Here is a 14,230-nt window from a genome sequence, read left to right on the forward strand (position 1 = left end):
TCATGAGGTTGTATATATATATTTGTCCCTGTTACCTCTTGCCTTTTCTTATACTTCCCTCCCCACTTACTCTGCTGTAATCACAACAGATTCCTTGATATTCTAAAACACATCACATATGTTCCTACCTCAGGATTTTTTAAATTGAGTCAGGTCAGATAATTAAATACAGGTACAGGTACAGGTGTGGCACACCATAACTCATCTTAAAATTCCAGTCATGATTTGCCTTCTCCAAATATGTGTTCTCTCAGGTAGTTCACGCGAGCTTCCTGCGTTGACAGTGCCATAGAGTTCCATTCAAAAGGAGAGATCTGTAAACAATAATAGTAGGAATGAATGTTTTTAAAATATATATTTGAGAGGCAGAGCAACAGAGCATGGAAAAGACAGAGAAATTTTTCATTTGCTAATACACTCACTATCCAAATGGATGGAACAATTGGGGTTGAACCAAGCAGAAGCCAAGAGCCAGGAATTCTATCCTGGCCTCCACACAGGTGGAAGGGGCCCAAGCACTTGGGCCTTTCATTGCCTTTGCAGGGACATTACTAGGAAACTGGACTGAAAAAGTAGTTGAGGGCCCAACACGATGGCTCAGTGGCTAAATCCTCACTTTGAACTTGCTGGGATCCCATATGGGCACCAGTTCCTATCTCAGCCACTCCATTTCCCATCCAGCTCCCTGCTTGTGGCCTGTCAAAGCAGCAGAAGACAGCCCAAAGCCTTGGGACCCTGCACCCATGTGGGAGACCCAAAAGAAGCTTCTAGTTCCTGCTTCCAGGTGGGCTCAGCTCTGGCCGTTGGGGCCACTTAGGGAGTGAGCCAGCGGATGGAAGATCTTTCTGTCTCTCTTTCTCTGTGTAAATCTACCTTTCCAAAAATAAAATACATCCTAAAAAGTAAAGAAAAAGTATCTGAAACTTAAAATGGCCTTCCAGTATATGATGCCAGTGTATAAGCAGTGGCATAATCTGCTGTACCACAATGCTATCCCCAAGAATGAAAGTTTTGAAACAATTATGACAAAAGTCAGCTTTATGACATAGTGCATAAAGCTGGTACCTGATACAGGCATCCCATGTGGATGAAGGCTTGAGACCTGAATACTCTACTTTTAATCCAGCTCCCTACTAATGATCTGGGAAAGGCAATGAGTGATAACCCAAGGCCCGCGCGGTAGTCTAGCAGCTAAAGTTCTTGTCTTGCACGAACTGAGACCCCATATGGGCACTGGTTTTAATTCCAGTGGCCCCACTTCCCATCCATCTCCCTGCTTGTGGATTGGGAAAGCAGTCATGGATAGCCCAAAACCTTGGAACCCTGCACCCATGTGGAAGACCCAGAAGAAGCTCCTGGCTCCTGGCTTGATTGGCTCAGCTCTAGCTGTTGCGGCCACTTGGAGAATGAATCAATGGACAGAAGATCTTCCTCTCTGTCTCCCCTCCTCTCTGTGTATCTGACTTTGCAATAAAAAGAAAATAAATCTCTTTTTTAAAAGAAAAGAAAGCTTTCCCAGCTACTTGGGTTCCTGTACCCACATGGAAGACCCAAGAAAATTTCCAGGCTCCTGACTTTAGGCTACAGCCATTGCAGCCATTTGAGTGGTAAACCAATGGATAGATGATCTTTCTCTCTATCTCCCTCCTCCAGTCTCGCTTCTAGCTTGCAAATAAAATAATTTAAGAATCAAAAAAAAAAAAAAAAGAAAAAATAATAAAACTTCAAAAGACATTAGGGAAGACTTATCATTACTACTGAGCAAAGCTATGTGATCCCTACTAAATTAGTTTACATGAGTATAGCCTTTAAAATCCTTTTTAGAAGTGAAGTATGGGGCCCAACACGGTGGTCTAGCGGCTAAAGTCCTCTCCTTGAACGTGCTGGGATCCCATATGGGCGCTGGTTCTAATCCCGGCAGCTCCACTTCCCATCCAGCTCCCTGCTTGTGGTCTGGGAATGCAGTCGAGGACATGGGAGACCTAAAAGAGGCTCCTGGCTTTGGATTGACTCAGCTCTGGCCACTGCGGCCGCTTGGGGAGTGAACCATCTGATCGAAGATCTTCTTCTCTGTCTCTCCTCTCTGTACATCTGCCTTTCCAATAAAAATAAATAAATCTTTAAAAAAAAAAAAAAAGAAGTGAAGTATGTCCATCCTCCAAACACTGCCTAGAAAACCTTTTCCTGCCTTAGCACTCCCTTCCTCCACCTATTCCTACCACACCAACAATGTACATTTTTTTTCCTACATATTTGTTTTCTTTAATTCTGTCCAGCTCTCAGGAGAAGGCTTGTATCCCAACCCTGTAGACTCCCAGATCCTCATCAAGGACTATCAGTACGAGCACCAAGGACTACATCCCAACTGCCTAGGAGACCACGGGGAAATGGAGTGCCTTCGGAGGCCAAGAACTCTGAGGTCACCCACCCCCATTTGGATCTACCACATGGGATGGAAGAAGCTCAAATCCTGCCTTGCAGGATCCAAGGTCGTCGGAACAACAACCAGGAACACTGAGCGGTCTGCAGAAACAGAAGAACAATAAACTTCCTTCGGGACTAGGGAGAGGAGCTTTCTCTGGTCCTTGCCTGGTCCCGACTTTGGGTCCCCACCCTCTCTCGTAATGACCATCAGGATTGCTCCAGAAACCCCTCAAAACAAACAAACAAACAAGAATAGATAGAGAACAACAAGGAAAGCTTAGAAACAGACAGGAAACGGTCAGCGGGGATGCACTTACAACTCACTGGGTGGGACACAAAGATTAGTTACTCCTCAGTGGGGTATTGAAGATTTCTCTGCACACCGCTCCTAAAACTGTTCACCTAAACTGTTGACATATGTCTTGTTAGAGTTATAGAGTTAGGCTGCCCGAGAAACAGCCTAGTGCAGCAAAATCATGCCTCAACGCTAGAAACTGCTAAATACTAAAATGAAAATAGACATGAGACAGCTGAATAGTAATCTGTAGCCATTTTAAGGTGTATAGAACCCAGTTGTACATAAACTAATAATTGAAATGTCAATGTAGAAGTCACAAGATGTGGTTCAGAACTTGTATTTTTTTTTCTCTTTTAACATATTGGTTACTCAATATCATGTCAACTAATTCCATAACGTTATAAATTGTTACTGATGTAATGCTGGGGCTTTTAATTGATTGGGGTGATACTCTGCCAGCTCTACCTTCAGACCAGAGATGGTCTCCCCAAGAAACCGTTCAACTTATCTGGACAATAAGATGCTGGACTTTATGCTTGGTAGATGCTTGCAATGAAAGAATCTCAACTGAATTTGAGCTGTGGTAATGCAACAAGGTGGAGGAATCCACTATGGGGGGAAGGCACGGGGAGGGGTGGGGGCGGGAATCCTAGTGCCTATAAAACTGTGTCACATAATGCAATGTAATTAATAAAAATAAATAAAAATAAAATTAAAAAAAAAATTCCGTCCAGCTCCACAGTTCTTCTCTCCCTTACAATATATAAATCAACAAATACGCTAAAGACAATATAAGAAATGAGTTTTCTCTTTATAGACACACACATACATGTAGATATACACACATACACATTTAGTTATTTATTTATATGAGGGATGGTAAAAGAGAGAGAGAATGGACTCCTAACCATTGGTTCACTCCCCAATACCTGCAATGTCCCTGGGCTGGAGCTAAAGCTAGAAGGACATCCATGTGGGTGGTAGGGACCCAACTTTGGGCCATCACATGTTGCTCCCAGGGTGTGCATTAGCAGGAAGCCCAAGAACTGTACAGAGAGCTGGGACTATCCCCCAAGAAACCTGAAATAGTGCGTCCCAAGCGATACCTCAGCAAGCTAGGCCAAAGGACTGTTCCCTTTATTTCTTATTGTATAAATATAAATAGTTGCAGAGACAAATGCTCAGTTTTAAATATTCCTTAACTTTTTAACATAAAAAGATATTTCTGAAAATTTCATAATGAAAGTAAATGTGTCTGCTCAGTTAAATGCATTTCATACCTGAATTACACGATAACCCAAGATTTCCAAATGCCGTTTTTTCATAGCAGATTTTCCTTTCAAGTGAGGGATGTTTCTACAGAAAGCTCTTGAATCCAAAAATTCCAAAGCAATCCTGCATAAGGTAAACAAGTATTGACTTCCAAAATCAAAATGTGAAACTGAGTAATTGTAAGCCTTTCAAGATAAGCATGTATTGTTGAAAGAAAGAAATAAACTTCTTTGCTTATTTCAGGAGAAGAGAGAAGGGACAGCAAGTCACTCCCATCCTCCCATCTGCTGTTTCAGTCCCCAAACACCTATACCCTTAGCACAGGCTAGGGCCCAAGCCGGGAACTGGAAACTCAATACAGACCTCCTACGTGACAGACCCACTCACTTGAGCCATCACTACTGTTTCCCAGCATCTGCACTGGCAAGAAAGAACCTAGACGCAGAGCTGGAGCTGAGAAGCAAACCTAAGCACTGTATGGGAAATGCAGGCATCATTATTACCAGAATAAATGCCTTCTCCCCAACCTATTTTTATACTGAAGAAATTAGTAACTAAGGACAAACCTATACACTTAAAGAAAATTATGGGAAATAAAATGATTTTTTAGAGTAAATAGCTCCGTACTTTCATCCATTTGTTTGCCCAATATCTATTCATTGCACACTTACTACATGTAAAGAAGGTACTGTGAAATAAAGCAACATAGTTTTATAATCTAGCCAAGAATGGATGATATTAGTCAGTAATCTAATGCAGTGCAAAAAGTGGCTAAGAATTCTCAGGAAAGCAGATGTCTAGAAGTACAAAAATGATGCTACTTCCTTTAGTTGAGGACTAGCACTTTAGAGAAAATGCTAGGCTTTGACCAGGCAAAGGAAGGCTGTCAGGGTAGAAGGCACAGGGCAAGCAAAGGACAGAAACAGAAAGCATGAGATGGAGAGCAGATTCTTCTATACCGAGTCTTTGAGAGCCAAGTTCATTATATGAGCTCAAATATAACACTTAGCTTCAATTGTAAACTAAGAAACGCATCACCTTTCAGCTCCTGGTGGCAGCCTTGATCCAGCTATTTGCATACTTGATTCCCAGTACATTTCTGGTAGTTTTCCCAAAGTTGCATTAGGGCTCCCATAAGGAATAGGTTTTTTTCTTTTATCCAAAATGCATTCAAAATCTTAAGGACATATGGGGAGGAATCAACAGTATTTAATTAGGTAAATTTGTACAGGTAAATATTTAAGAAATATTTAGGCATATAAGCATATACATACACATAGGTATACACATACACATGGAAGTATAATGAATCCTTCTAATTACCCAACTTTTTAAAAAATCAGATCTGCTTCAATGTACCTCTTTCTGAAAAAAAAAAATAAAAGTCCACCAGCAAGTATTACACAAAACTATATTTAGCACCAGGCTATATCTAGTACTAGTTCAGGTCAAATCACATTATAGACTTTTACTCTCCTTAAATATTCTGGTCACAACTGAAGAAAGCTAACCTAATACATCTGAAAATGAATAAAGCCTCAAGCACTTATCCTATAAAAGGATATCTAGTTGATTTAGGATAGTTCTTAGACAAATTCCAGGTAACAAATGCAGAAGAGGTGATAAGTAATACAGTCACTTAATTGGAACCCCTAATAAAATGATTGGTTTTAGTAACAAGTAATCTTGCTGCCAGAATCAGTGGGTGGAAGGCTGTTGCAGAAACTTTCTAATGGATAAATTAGTTGGTAATACACAAACTCACTGATAAAAACAAAAGCCTTCATAAAAAAAAAGTATACAGTCGCTGACTGTCTCTAGATATGGTGCAATAAGAAGTACACATACTGAATCTGTCTAGCAAAAAAAAAAATGTATAGATGGCTTTTATGGAACATTAGGTTAAGCTGCAATGTGGGTCCCACATCCCATATTGTGGTGTCAGTTCAAGTCCTAGACTTTCTGCTTCTGATCCAGCTTACTGATATGTGCCCTGCAGGAAGGCAGTGGATAACCACAGAAAAGTCTAGGGGTCTGGTGCAATGGCTAATTGGTCAAATCCTCACCTTGCAAGCACTGGGATCTCAGAAGGGTGCCAGTTCATGTCCTGGCTGCTCCACTTCCCATCCAGCTCCCTGCTTATGCCCTGGAAAAGCAAAGGAGGACGGCCCAAAACCCTGAGCCCACTTAGGAAACATAGAAGAAGCTCCTGGCTCCTGGCTTCAGATCAGCTCAGCTCCAGCTGTTGCAGCCATTTTGGGAATGAACCAGCCAACGGAATATCTTTGTCTCTCCTTCTCATACTCAAATATACTCATTTACTGAGTATATACTATCTTAATCATATCATATCCTTTTACTCAAATATTAGTATCTATATTTTATCCTTCATGATTAAATATATTTTAACATAAAAACAAGCCTTAAAATGGGAATTATAAATATTAACAGGAAATGCAGTGGCCTTGAGGTACAATGATCTTAGTTTCAGTACTAATTTCACGTGTGACATTGGGACAGCTTATCATGCATCATTTTTCTCTTTTCTATAATTCCAAATGTTCTACAATAGATATATATTATTATTAGATTAAAAGAAACATTAACAACACAAAGGAATAAAAAACCAGCCATTATGCCTGTCACAAACATTGACATAGTAAACTGCTATAAAATCCTCTCAGTGGGATTATAGAGCATTTCTTAGTTTACATTTTAGTGCATTTCTTCTACCATCACTACTTCCACAATAATCAGGGAATACACCATCTTTCAAAAAACTGTCTGCCAGGTTGGAAGTTGTCCCCCAGAATCTATTTTCCCTTCTACTTCTTCTTTTTTTTTTTTTTTTTGTAAAGATTTATTCAGTTTATTACAAAGTCAGATATACACAGAGGAGGAGAGACAGAGAGGAAGATCTTCCGTTCGATGGTTCACTCCCCAAGTGAGCCGCAACGGGCCGATGCGTGCCAATCCGAAGCCGGGAACCAGGAACCTCTTCCAGGTCTCCCACGCGGGTGCAGGGTCCCAATGCATTGGGCCATCCTCAACTGCTTTCCCAGGCCACAAGCAGAGAGCTGGATGGGAAGTGGAGCTGCCGGGATTAGAACCGGCGCCCATATGGGATCCCGGGGTGTTCAAGGCGAGGATTTTAGCCGCTAGGCCACGCCACTGGGCCCTCCCTTCTACTTCTAATGGTAAGAGTTCCTAAATCTTAGCTGTGTATGTTGCCATTCAGAATGAAACTCAAATTTCAAAAACTCACTTGCTGCCAAGAATGGCCACAGTTGCTCATGATAAATGGTTACGTGTGACTTTCCCTTCCTCCTTCCTTCACTTGGATTGTAGGTGAAATGAGAGCACCCGTCTGGGATCATGAAGCAGATGCTACATACTGAGCACGGTGGCTTATAAGATAGAAGGATCCGGGCCTGGCAGCGTGGCCTAGAGGCTAAACGCGATCCTCGCCTTCAACGCCCCGGGATCCCATATGGGCGCCGGTTCTGATCCCAGCAGCTCCACTTCCCATCCAGCTCCCTGCTTGTGGTCTGGGAAAGCAGTCGAGGACAGCCCAATGCATTGGGACCCTGCACCCACATGGGAGACCCGGAAGAGGTTCCAGGTTCCCGGCTTAGGATCGGCACGCATCGGCCCGTTGCGGCTCACTTGGGGAGTGAATCATCAGATGGAAGATCTTCCTCTCTGTCTCTCTTCCTCTGTGTATATCTGGCTGTAATAAAATGAATAAATCTTTAAAAAAAAAAAAAAAAGATAGAAGGATCCTAGATCTTTACATTTATACAACTGGTATTTCGACCCTGGGATGTGTCTGGAAGAAGGAAATACTTTCAATTTAAGTTCCTGCTACTTACGCATTTTCCTCACTCACAACTAAACCTAAACACTAATTAATATAAAACCAAAGAAGGAAAGTATGAGCTCTGTAGTGACAGATGAGAGTATCTGCCCAGTGTGGAAACACCCATAATCTGATCACAGACTCTCCCAGCTCTATTTCAACACTATTTCTTCAAAAAGCAGCCCAAAATATTCGTTATGCTGAGTTGAAACCTATGTCTTCAAAAAAAATTTTTTTATTTGTTTTTATTGGAAAGGCAGATTTATAGAGAGAAAGAGATACAGAGAGAAAGATCATCCATCCACTGGTTCACTCCCCAAGTGGTCGCAATGGCTAGAGCTGAGCTGATCCAAAGCCAGGAAGCCAGGAGCTTCTTCCAGGTTTCCCAAACAGGTGCAGGATCCCAAGGCTTTGGGTCATCCTCGACTACTTTGACAAGCCACAAGCAGGGAGCTGGAAGGGAACTGGTGCCCATAATGGATCTTGGCCCACACAAAGTGAAGATTTAGCCATGGAGCTATTGCACCATGCCCAACTATGTCTTCATTTTTGCCTTTTTTTTTTTTAAGCACAGAGATGGAATTTTCTAGTTTGGTACACATTATAATCATGCAAGCATTCACAAGTTATGGTCCCCACAAGACTTCTATTTTTTAGACTAAACCTCTCCTGCTTTTTCAGCTTCAAATTTTAAAAAATGTTAAACATTCACCTATGTATTTGAAAGGCAGAGTTACAGAGAGAAAAAGGATGAGAGAGAAGAGACGGTGGTTGGAGGTAGAGGGAGAGAACCAGTCTTTCACTTGCTGGTTACCTTCCCAAATACCAGCAATGACCAGGACTGTGCCAAGAAGCCTGGAGCTCTATCTAGATCTCCCACATAAGTGCCAAGAGCCCAGGTCATTGGCCCATTATCACTGCTTTCCCAGGTGCATTAGCGTGACTTAAATCAGAAGTGGAGCAGCAAGGACTCAAACTGGTGCTCAATTGAGATGCCAGCATGGCAGGTGTTGGCTTAACCCACTGTGCCACAAAACCAGCCCTACAAATAAAATGTCCTTTGTTCCAAGAGTCATGCTAAAGGCTTTACATGCACTGCCAGGTAATCCTGGTAAGGAGGCATAATAATAATCCCCATTTTACAAACTAATTCGGGGGTACTTGCTCAAGAATTGGAAGGCATGTGGTTCTAGTCCTCTCTAGTTCTACACCATGATTTCTAGATTTCCACTGTCTTCCTTTAGTTCTCAACCCGATCTGTCACACTGATTCTCATGAACATCAGTATGCCATACACACACACACACACACACACACACACACAATACACAATACTAACATGTGAGTGAAGGACAATGTACATTGGGACTACCAACTCTTATTTTTTTAACTCTGTTATTTTTAATACTATAGTTTTAAATAGTGTTTAACTTTTAGTATTCATTTATATTAAGTTTACAGTCTCTTAAAATATCCTTTATGTATTCAGATATTCTTTTTTTTTTTAAAGATTTATTCATTTTATTACAGCCAGATATACACAGAGGAGGAGAGACAGAGAGGAAGATCTTCCGTCCGATGATTCACTCCCCAAGTGAGCCGCAACGGACCGGTGCGCGCCGATCCGAAGCCGGGAACCTGGAACCTCTTCCGGGTCTCCCACGCGGGTGCACTGTCCCAATGCATTGGGCCATCCTCAACTGCTTTCCCAGACCACAAGCAGGGAGCTGGATGGGAAGTGGAGCTGCCGGGATTAGAACCGTCGCCCATATGGGATCCCGGGGCTTTCAAGGCGAGGACTTTAGCCGCTAGACCACGCCGCCGGGCCCTCAGATATTCTTTTAACCTCATTTAGAAAGGTTATGTTGCTCCTTAGATGACATGTTTCATCTAAGCACACTTCTTGAATTTAGTAACATCTTTTTGACTCTCACACAATATTGCCACCCAACATCATCTAGCCCACCAGCTTTATGCCGTCCACAATGAAATCAGAACACTTTCCACAACCAGACCTCCTGAGGAAGAAGGTAAGCAGTTTAGCGACAAGCACAATCTCTTTGGAAATCTTCATCCAACCTGATAATGGAGCGCAGCTTTTCAGATAGAATTTTAAAACAAAGAAACTGAAACAATCATTTCCCTGGCGTTAGTACACTGAATGGAGGTGCACAGAATGTTTTGAAAATCCAGATTTTTAGTGAATCTATATCTGGTTCTTAGAACAAAAAACAACCTTAAATTTTTTCCTGAAAAACAACAAAATTCTGATGGTTTTCTGAGTCAGGCCACAGGAATTTGAGGTTTTCCTAGATCGTTCTTTCTACTTTTGTCTATTTGGAAATTTTGATGATAATAGCTTTTTTTAAAGATTTATTTTATTTTTATTGCAAAGTGAGATAAATACAGAGAGAAGGAGAGACAGAGAGAAATATCTTCCACCCAATGATTCACTCTCCATGTGACCGCAACAGCCAGTGCTGCACCGATTCAAAGCCAGGAGTCCAGATCCTCTTCTGGGTCTCCCACGCGGGTGCAGGGTCAAGGCTCTTTTTTTCTTTTTAAAATTCCAGCTGGTTAGGGAAGTAGCTAAGAAGCTACCATGGACTCACCTACTGTGTGGTGGTAAGATGTCAGAACACAGGATTGTACATAACACACTCCTCCCAGCACCTCTGCTAGCATCTTATAAATCTTCTGTCGTGCTCCATGCATAGTGCCAATATCTTCAGAAAAAGAAAAGAGAACAGACCACTTAGATTAAACAGTTATTTTTAATTAAATTAACCAAATTCTATAAGCTGGGAAATCAAGCTTTCCAGTAGGTGCTCCAATGTAATGCCACATGTGATATCACTAAATTCTACACAAGATATGCCCTTTGCTCGCAACCAAAAGAGGCTTTGTGTTCTAAATATAAAGGAATTCTTGTTTCACAAATCTCACCTAAAATTAAGCAGTTGAGAGCACTCTTGAGAATTTGCAAGTCAAGCTTATGTTTAGCAATGTACAACCTATAAATTCTCTTTAGAATTAAACTTCATCATCTGACCAAAAGAAAGTTCAAACCTTTATTATACTGTTGTTGACAGAAAGAGTCATGAAACCATGGAATCTGAAGCTCAGGGCATTCCAAGCAGACTGCTCTATTTAACTCCATGAGACGAAACTGGATCCTTGCACTTAGAGATGAAGGTAAAACTGAAATTAAAAATACATTCCAAATAAATCTTGATAGCTCAGACCAAGCAAAATCAACCTGTGTTTTCTTCTCAAATTCATTTATCCCCACTACTGGCTGCTATTTTTATTCTTATATCATACAAATCACTTCATTTGTGCTCAAGTGCTTTATATCTACACACGCTTTTTTATATTTATTTCTATTGGAAAGGCAGATTTACAGAGAATGAGAGACAGAGAGAAAGATCCTCCATCAGCTGGTTCATGCCCCAGGTGCCGCAATGGCCGGAGTGGAGCTGATCTGAATCCAGGAGCTTCCTCTGGGTCTCCCTGATGGGTGCAAGGTCCTAAGGCATCGGGTCAACCTCCACTGCCTTCTCAGGCCACAAGCAAGGAGCTGAAAGGGAAGTGGAGCAGCCAGGACACGAAGTGGCGCCAATATGGAATCCCAGTGCACACAAAGGTGAAGATATTAGCCACTAGGCTACTGCGCTGGGCCCACATATATAGTTTTAAAGATTTATTTCTTTTTATTGGAAAGGCAGATCAGATTTATGGAGAGGAGAAACAGAAAGATCTTCCATCCACTATCCACTGGTTCACTCTGCAAATGGCTGCAACAGCCAGAGCTGAACTGACTCAAAGCCAGGAGCCAGGGGCTTCCTCCAGGTCTCCCAGGAAGGTGCAGAGTCTCAAGGCTTTAGGTCATCCTCTACTGCTTTCCCAGGCCACAAGCAGGAGCTGAAAGGGGAAATGGAGCAACCAAGATACAAACTGGTGCCCATATGGAATCCTGGCGCATACAAGGCAAAGACTTTCTTTAGCTACTAGGCTACTGAGTCAGACCCACAATGGTTTATATTTTCTAATTTCTACATCCAGCCACATGATTAGCACCAATTCCTACACTGTCTTCATTAACTGTGAATGTTGTAACTTTCATTTAATAAAAACAATACCAAGAATTTTCATTGACATTTAACAATATATCCTCAGGAAACAATCTAGGATTCACATGGAACTATTCATTATATACAATAAGAAGAACTGGAAACAAGCTGTATGATACAGAAATGTTACTATGATTTATTATGTAGCCAATAAAATCATGATGCCAGAAAATATCTAGTGATGTGGAAAATTGTTCAAAATATAATCAAATGAAAAACAACAGCATATAAAAGTAAATACATACAATAATCCAAATTTTGTTTTAATTACCATTTACACAGATAATATAAAACATAAGCAGGAAAAAGGCAGATAAGAAATACTCTAAGACATTAAAAGTAGTGGTAAGAGTGTGGGCATTAATGAACTACTTCAACAAACAAAAAAAAAGTTATCAATATTTAAATGCTTCAATATAGAGATGAGTGAAACTCAGGTATAAAGTGAAAGTGATAATATAATACATACTCTCAAGTTGAGAATCCAATCTGGCCAAGAATTTGATGTTAAAAATTGCCTTTAGCAGATCTTCTGGAAAATATTCAACCGTGGCCAAAGAGAAACCAAGAAACACTAAAACAAGAGGATCCAACACACCTAAAAAAAATTACAATTTAAAAAAAATATAATGTACAGTCACCTCACATAGAATATACACATAAATCAGGTAAAGTTAGACTTTAAAAAAAATCACACAAATATATATGGTCTACACAAGTCTGAATGGTGGATAGTAGTTACCTCGGGTGGGAAGTGGAGCAGATAGATTCTGGGTAAATCAATCTGTATAAACTATCTTTTATTCTGGGGTTACATTAACATTTTACATTTTAAAGATTTATTTATTTTTTTATTAGAAAGGCAGATTTACAGAGAGGAGAGACAAAGATCATCTGTCCGCTGGTTCTCTCCCTAAGTGGCCGCAACAGCAGGAGCTGAACCAACTGGAAGCCAGGACTTCTTCCAGGTCTCCCATGTGGGTGCAGGGACCTAAGGCTTTGGGTCATCCTCACTGCTTTCCCAGGCTACAGGCAGGAAGCCAGATGGGAAGCAGAGCAGCCAGGACACGAACTGCCACCCATATGGTATCCCGGCACGTGTGAAATGAGGATTTAGCCATTGAGCCATCATGCCAGGTCCAACAGCTTATATTACTCTTTAATATAGAGTCTTTAAAACTGTCTTGGATAGAGAAAAAAATTCAAAGCAAAAGGATGATATGTAACATAAAAAGGGGAATGATCTCAATCTCTATGTATTGATGACAATAATGTAATAGTGTTCAGAATGTGGTAGGTATAATGCTAATGCAAATAAAATTCATTTTTGCACATCATAGGAATGATCATTATCTCCGCTACATAAATGGACATAAGGAGGCAGAGAGAAATCAAATGGCATGCCCAAAGTCTTACAGATAGTGAACGGAGAGTAGAATTTCACCCAGAAAGCCCAGCTCTGAAGCCTGTATCTCCACACCAGCTGCTACCTGGGGCCTCGGGTCTCCAGACTGAGAGCACACCTACTTGAGGCCCTGCTCTCTGCATCACCAGTCACCCAGAGCATGCCAGAAGTCCCAGAAGGTAAGCCTGCAGGTTGCTAAGATGATTTGCCTCATCAGAGACACTTCCAGTGTGGGGAAGAGGTCACTTACAATGCCCTACTCACTTCAGTACTCTTACACAGGATAGGAGCAACACTCAGTTTTTCCTTTTGGGGTTTTGACTGAGGTGATTTAATGAAGAAAGATCAAATGGTGAGATGAGCTCCACCAGCAAAAAAGACCTGTCAAAACTGATCTTTCTTCAAAACAAAACAATTACATCATTTTTTTTAAAAAATTACATATACTTGTCTCTAAGGACTTCATTCTCTCACTGAGTCTTAAAAACAACTATACTTCTCAAATCTTTTTTTTACATTTTAGCTTACAAGGAAATCTTAGGGGACACGTATTGTGGCACGGTAAGTGAAGCCGCTCCCTGAGACTCCCCACATCTCAAATTCAGCTGCTTCCCTTCCAATCCAGCTTCCTGACAATGCACCTGGAAGACAGCAGATGACAGCCCAAGTGCTTGGGCTCCTGACACCCATGTGGAAACCAGGATGGAGCTTCTGACCCCTAACTTTACTCCAGTTGGCTGCTGCAGGCATTTGGTTAGTAATCCAGCAGATGGAAGACCTACCTCCATCTTTCTCCCTTTCTCATTCTTCCTTTCAAATTCAGGGATAGAGCCATGACG

General features: G+C 41.3%; 1 protein-coding gene across 2 annotated transcripts in view; it reads right to left on the reverse strand.

Moving 5' to 3' along the window:
* FASTKD1 (FAST kinase domains 1) overlaps window positions 1-14,230 on the reverse strand; it is a 46,522-nt gene continuing 32,292 nt past the window's right edge. For both annotated transcript variants that reach the window (XM_058664598.1, XM_058664599.1), the window contains exons 10-15: window positions 12,456-12,584; window positions 10,923-11,054; window positions 10,466-10,579; window positions 5,033-5,171; window positions 4,003-4,117; window positions 1-314 (exon numbers count right to left, since the gene is read on the reverse strand). In XM_058664598.1, the coding sequence (XP_058520581.1) occupies window positions 219-314; window positions 4,003-4,117; window positions 5,033-5,171; window positions 10,466-10,579; window positions 10,923-11,054; window positions 12,456-12,584 (725 nt within the window). In that variant the 3' untranslated portion in view covers window positions 1-218. The remainder of the gene's footprint in view (window positions 315-4,002; window positions 4,118-5,032; window positions 5,172-10,465; window positions 10,580-10,922; window positions 11,055-12,455; window positions 12,585-14,230) is intronic.

This window comes from Ochotona princeps, chromosome 5 (genome assembly GCF_030435755.1).
Source record: "Ochotona princeps isolate mOchPri1 chromosome 5, mOchPri1.hap1, whole genome shotgun sequence".
Taxonomy (NCBI): domain Eukaryota; kingdom Metazoa; phylum Chordata; class Mammalia; order Lagomorpha; family Ochotonidae; genus Ochotona; species Ochotona princeps.